The sequence below is a fragment of the Triticum dicoccoides genome, chromosome 2B (genome assembly GCF_002162155.2).
Source record: "Triticum dicoccoides isolate Atlit2015 ecotype Zavitan chromosome 2B, WEW_v2.0, whole genome shotgun sequence".
Classification (NCBI taxonomy): domain Eukaryota; kingdom Viridiplantae; phylum Streptophyta; class Magnoliopsida; order Poales; family Poaceae; genus Triticum; species Triticum dicoccoides.
In genome coordinates, this window is record NC_041383.1 from 262,246,515 (window position 1) to 262,252,925 (window position 6,411).

The 6,411-nt window shown below is 43.9% G+C and overlaps 1 protein-coding gene across 1 annotated transcript; it reads left to right on the forward strand.

The window, feature by feature from the left end:
* Positions 1-1,617: 1,617 nt before the first annotated feature.
* On the forward strand, positions 1,618-4,518 carry LOC119363432. Its single transcript, XM_037628784.1, has 3 exons — positions 1,618-2,632; positions 2,720-3,652; positions 3,950-4,518. The coding sequence occupies exons 1-3, from the start codon at positions 2,600-2,602 to the stop codon at positions 4,145-4,147; spliced, it is 1,164 nt and encodes a 387-aa protein (XP_037484681.1). The 5' UTR covers positions 1,618-2,599; the 3' UTR covers positions 4,148-4,518.
* Positions 4,519-6,411: the final 1,893 nt, after the last annotated feature.

The following is a 6,411-nucleotide window of genomic DNA, read 5'->3' on the forward strand; positions in this document are numbered from 1 at the left end:
TACCGGTGGGGAGGCCGGCTTTTATAGCCGAAGCGGGGCGGTGAGAGCCTGCATGCCAGGCGACGCGTGGCGGGAGCGAGCGGGACGCGAGTCGGGGGCGCCTTCAATGCACCTCCCGTGAGGTATCAATGAAGGTTGACCGGCGCGACAGCCTTGGCATTGATTCCCGCGGGAACCGGGGCGATGAGGACGACGAAGCGACGTCTCGCTGACTCGGCGAGCTAATCCCCGTTCGCGACAAAATCGCTTTTCCTGGCGGCCCCAGGTGTCCCCCGGCGCGCTGGGTTCGTCTGCGTCCGCCGACCCCAGTTTTGACCCAAAACCAGCAAAAACGGGCTCCCGAGGACGCGACTGGCCGTTTTTGGGCGTCGGCAACAAAAAAAAGTCTGGGGCCTATTGGGGGAGGTCCTATTGCGCGCCTTCAGCGCCGCGCAAGCTAACCGGCGCGTGCAGCCGCGGCTGGATGGGCCGGCCCACAATGGCACAACGCGAAAAAAGGCGGCCGCAAAAAATGCTCTCAATCAAGATCGATCTCACGCCCTCACGCTTCCACAAAGCGAGGCTAACCACTTGACCAACCTAACTATAGTGATTCTTAAGAGCGTGAACATTTTAAAGAATAGAAACATAGACGCACTATTAATTCGCATTACACTGTAGCGTTTAGATTTTCCAATTATTTAAAAACATGTGCACATATTACAAATGAGGTTCATGCACATGCAAAAATAGTTCACCAAATAAAAAAAGTTCATGTATTCTAAATAAAGTTCACAGATTCAAAAGGTTTCATTGATTTTCAAAAAATGTCCATCGAACAATAAAATTAGTTCATCAATTTGAATAAAAAAAGTTCATCGAATATGAAAAAAAGTTCATCGATTTGAAAAAAGTTCACCGGATTTGGAAAAAGTTAATCTAAACTAAAAAAGTTCATGTATTCCAAAACAAGTTCAAAGATTCAATAGAGTTCATTGGTTTTCAAAAATGTTCATCGAACAATGAAAGTAGTTCATTGATTTGAATAAAAAAATCGTTGAATTTATAAAAAGTTCATTGGATTTGGAAAAAGTTCATCAATTTTGAAAAAAATTCATCAACGTTGAAAAAAAGTTCATCAATTTTGAGAAAAAAATTCAAAAAAGAATATAAAAGTTCATCAAATTTGAAAAAGGTTCAAGAAATTAAAAAAACAGTTCATGGATTTTGAAAACAAGTTCATCTATTTGAAGAAAATAATTACTAATTTGGAAAAAGAAAGAAGAAAAGGACAGCGAAAAAAGAAAAATAAATAAAAAAGGAAGATAGAAATGGATTGAAAACGTGTGTCTTATCACAATTAGTGAGGTAGTCAGGTTGGTTCCCCACGATCACTGATAACCAGCGACGCTGGGTTCGAATCCTAGGTCGAATGAAAGATGGGCCGGCCCACGAGATCCTGCTGCAGGCGCCGGTTAGCAAAAACAGTAGAAACCGGCGCCTGCAGCGCTAAATAGGGATTGCCGCCTATTGGGGCGCGGCTGGAGATGCTCGCTAGCGGATCCAGCGAGACGGCCCAAACGCTATAGGAGGAATATAAAAGTCGCTGGATGTGGTAGCATATGAGGAACCCTAAGCCAATCCTGCCGATCCATTCCTCCAGGGGACCGCAGGCGCCGCCATCCCCTGCGGCAACCGCCTACCCCTCCCCTCCTACGCCGCCGGCCACCACCACTCTCCCTCGCCGCCATACCGTGCGACAACACCCCATCCCACACCTGTCGTCCGGCTCCGGCCACCATCCCCTGCGACTATCCCCTAACCCACACCTGCCGTCCGCCGCCATCCCCTGAGACAACCCCCTACCCAACACCTGACGTCCGCCGCCGGATACAACTACACTCCTCCGCCACTATCCCCTGCGACAACCCCTACCCAACACCTGCCGTCCGCCACGGCCACCACGATTCTCCTCCGCTGCCATCCCCTGCCACAACCCCCTACCAAACACCTGCAGTCCGCGACCGGCTACCACGACTCTCATCCGCCGACACCCCTGCGACAGCCCCACACCGCACCCCTGCCATTCTCCGCCGGCCGGCACCGCTGTCCTTGGTTGGCACCACCTCATTGCTTGAGCTATTATGCTTGGCTGCGTTTTGAGTGAAATAATCTCGCAGGAGCCGTAGCGCCGGCGAACAGTCCTTTTCCTTGTTCAATTTGAAGATATCGATTTTGGTTTGTGCAGCAATCGTAGTCCAAAAGGAGTCATTTTTATTCGGAGTCTGTCTGTTGAGAAGTTGTAATCCGGATCCTCCTCCCTTTTCCTCTAATAATCTCCTCCCTTTTGGAGGAGAGCCTGCCAGCGATTAGTCCGCCGGCCTCAATAAATAGAGAAGTGGGAGGAGTAGGAGGGGCGCTTGTCGATCCAATAAGTTGCCATCCCCGATTTTGTTTTCTCTGGCGATTAGTCTGCTTTGTTGGGCCGATCTAAATAAACAGAGGAGCAGGAGGGCGGGGCATTCAATTAAGGGCAGATCAGGCGTCACAGATCTAATAGAAGACCTGATTAGCACAGGCGTCCTAACATCAACAAGACCAGTTGCTTACCCGATCAGCCATGACAAAGAAAAGGAGTCATCGCAGACGCAATGTAAGTGTTGTTTCTGTTGTGCCTGATTGATGTTTGTCGTTGACGTCAGGTACATCCTCAAAAGTCTGATTATTTGTTATTTTCCAGCTAAATGCAATGCAGAAAACAACTCGCACAGAAGACGCTGCTGTCAGTGCAAACGAAGACAGGCTTAGCAAGCTGCCGCATGACCTTCTGCTCAACATCCTGGAGAGGGTGGACACGCTCGATGCAATAAGGACCTGCATCCTCTCCAAGCAAATGCTTAAGCTCCCCACCATGCTCTCGCAGTTCTTCCTAAGTTGTAGTTCCATTCCAGGTTTCCAGGATAAAACTCGTGTTATCACCCCCAGTGACGTGCTTCGAACCAACAGTGTTGTGGCTCATGTTACGGATAACATCTTGAGCACAAGGAGCCAGGAGATCACCATCAGGAAACTCAAAATCAGATTCGTCTTGAGGGTACATGACTCTGTCAGCATTGGCAAATCTGTTGCCCGTGCCATGGCAACCCAGAAGGTTGGTGCAGCTGAATTTGAGGTCCTAACGGAGAAGCCTTATGAGTGGTGCTCTCCTGCAGATCTCCTCCATTGTGCACATCAGTTCAATGATTTTGTCGGTGCTTGTCAGGATGCATTTGCTGGCCTGAGGCGCCTGTGGTTGCGCAATATGAGGTTTAGTGAACTGGACATCCATAACATACTCAGCACTTGCAAGCTCTTGGAGTCATTGCGTTTAACCGATTGCGACTCAGGGATCCATTCTGTGCTGCAAGTAGAACATGGTGAACTTGTTGAGCTTGAGGTCGAATATGGAAAATTTGAGAGTGTGGAACTGATATATGTACCAAAACTCCAACGGGTGAGATATAAGAGTTGGTCCTCTTATAAAAATCCTGTGTATTTTGGTTTTGTACCACAGTTTACAAAGCTTAGCCTCAGTAAAACTGGTGTCTGTTTGGATAAGACTCTTCAGTTAAGCCAGCTTCTTGCTAATGTTCCTTCAATAAGCGATCTGCATCTGAATTTTGAAAGTGAGAAGGTACTTGCTAGTCATTTGAATCATATCTGTCCATTCTCACTGTATATATGATGGTTATACATGTACTCCCTCCGTCCCATAATATAAGAGTGTTTTTGACACTATTCTAGTGTCAAAAACGCGCTTATATTATGGGATGGAGGGAGTAATAACAAATAGTACTCTCTTTAATCCATATTAATTGTCGCTGATTTAATACAAAATACTAAATCAGTGATGATTACTATGGATCTGAGGGAGGACAGTTGACAATGTGATTTGAAACCAGCACTAAGTTTGTAATTTGTTCTGTCCCAGACTTGGGTCCTGCCAGAATGTCCGAAACTGCTCAAGCCTGTGCTCAGCAAATTACAGCACGTCAGTCTGGATCATCTTCCTGAAGGATGTGATTTAGCTTGGACAATGTTTATTCTTGAAGCTGCACCCTTTCTAAGAGAGCTGTGCATCACAGTATGGGACCATTGGTGCATCATGATGACAGACAAAGACTTTTGAAAGGAAAATGGCTACTGCGAAAAGGCAGATGTGAAGTGGAAGCCATATGACCCTGATTTCAAGCACAAGAATCTAGTTAAGCTCACCATCTATGGCTTCCAAGCCGACAACAACTTTGTGCGGTACATTAGGAGCGTCATGGTACATGCAGTTAATATGACAGAGATATCTCTTCATGACAGGAAGGTATGTGGGCGCTGTGGTACCTTGGGTCTCAAGGTTTGTCCATCAAACTATCCACGGACTGCCAAGAAGAGGGGGCAGATAATTGAGATGGTTGGTTTGGCTTCACAGCAACAGATCTACTTTCAGCCCTAATTGAAAAATGATTGGTTTTTCCATCAAGCTATGCATGAGATTCACCCTGTGCATTTCAAAACCGAACCGAAAAACCATACCGAAAATAAACCGAACCGAACCGATTTTATGGTTTTTATGGTTTCTGGTTTCGGTATGGTATGAACTTTTCATACCGATTTAAACTTTGGTTTTTATGGTATATACCGAAAAACCGAACGGTTAACCGAAAAAACCGAAGTAAAAATAAATTTATATTTCTTGAGATGAACAACCATACAAGTTGTCATTTTTCTTGTACATGAGTCAAATTCACTAATAAGCATGTAAAATTTTCTTGTAACATAGTCACTTTTCTCTTTTTAAAATGCTAAGCATGTCGATAACCATCAACAGATGAATTAATGCATGCATATATACTTATATATATAGTCATATACTATATGTGTAAAATAATATGTGTTTTGAGTCATAAATTTGCAAATTATTATTACATCATTTTCAAATTCGCGTCAACTTTGGTTTTTATGGTATATACCGAAACCATACCGAAATAATTTGGTATATACCGAAACCGAACCGTATTTTAATTTCATACCGTATTTACCGAAGTATTAATACCGTACAAACCGAAAAACCGTATAAACTGAACCATGTAAACCGAATAAACCGAACGCACAGGGTGACATGAGATGGTTGTTTGGCTTCACAGCAAGAGATCTACTTTCGGTCCTAATTGAAAAATGATTTGCGTGATATTTAAAAGATATGTATTTCGCAAATCATCTGCCCTGTCATCCTTTAGTTGAAGCAGTTCCTGAACTCCATAATTCTGTAGTTACTGAGTCTGTACTCTTGCTTTTCCTTAAACTGAAGCTCTGTATTATTGCCTAATCGAGGAAATATTTTAAGTTGGAACAACATATCCGTGGTCCCTTTTTTTAATGTAAAATTAAAATGCTTGATGCAATTAATGTTCTTCATCTTGATGCAATCTACTACATTAAAATGTGATACTATAGATACCATGATTAGATACTTTCAAGTAGGAACAAGATGTCTGTTGCTGCTTTGATGTAAGGGTGATGAGAGGGGTGAATTTGTACGTATAGCAGTGCTCATTTCATCCTGACTCGTTGCTAAGGATGTCTGTTGCTGCTTTGATGCAAGGGTGATGAGAGGTGTGAATTTGTACGTATAGCAGTGCTCATTTCATCCTGACTCGTTGCTAATTGACCTCAGTGGTACCACATTTAGTACTGTATGTATACTTGTACTACTTAATCTCTCTCTGAACATGTTCCCCAATTGTAATCAGGAGTAGTGTATGGAGGCAGAACACTTTTTTCCAAAGTTTAGCACAACTTGGATTTTTTTTTCTGATCCAACCCTTTTTGTGACGTCATCCATCACGGCGTTTGAGTTGCATGGAAGACTCCGTAGAGTCAGGAGAACATCCATGCTGCGTTGCTGACGCCCAACAACAGAGAACCTCAAGCTCCTCCCTTTAGCTCTCGTGCCTCCTGCCGCCCAAAGGCTTCTTCAATGCCTAAATTTGTTTGATATTTATATGTCATATAATTAATTTGTTGGTTCTATCTCACATCTACCTATTATTATTTATTAGTAAGTATGTCCGTGAGTTGCTACGTGCTGCTGTGCTGTCCGGAGCATGGATCATAGAGGTTAAGAAGCTGCACTCATGTCTATTGACGCCGCCTACTTTAGCTGTACGCAGCCCTCGGGTGGAAGGGTTGTGGAATAGGAAGGGCGTACGATGAAGTTTGGTTGGGTGCTTTATTTTGGAATTTGAAACATACTCTTTGAGTGTAATTATTGCTACCATGAATGATACTCCCTCCGCTCCAACTAATAGGGAGTTCTAACTTTTTTCTTAATCGGATGTATATAGACATGTTTTAATGTGTTTCTTCACTCATTTTCAATTTGTATGTAGCCTATATTTC

Excerpts from the sequence above, each read along its gene's own strand:
- LOC119363432 (XM_037628784.1), top strand. The coding sequence starts at position 2,600 with ATGACAAAGAAAAGGAGTCATCGCAGACGCAAT. Across the intron at positions 2,633-2,719 it reads GGAGTCATCGCAGACGCAAT|CTAAATGCAATGCAGAAAAC; the intron begins GTAAGTGTTGTT and ends GTTATTTTCCAG. Across the intron at positions 3,653-3,949 it reads TGAATTTTGAAAGTGAGAAG|ACTTGGGTCCTGCCAGAATG; the intron begins GTACTTGCTAGT and ends GTTCTGTCCCAG.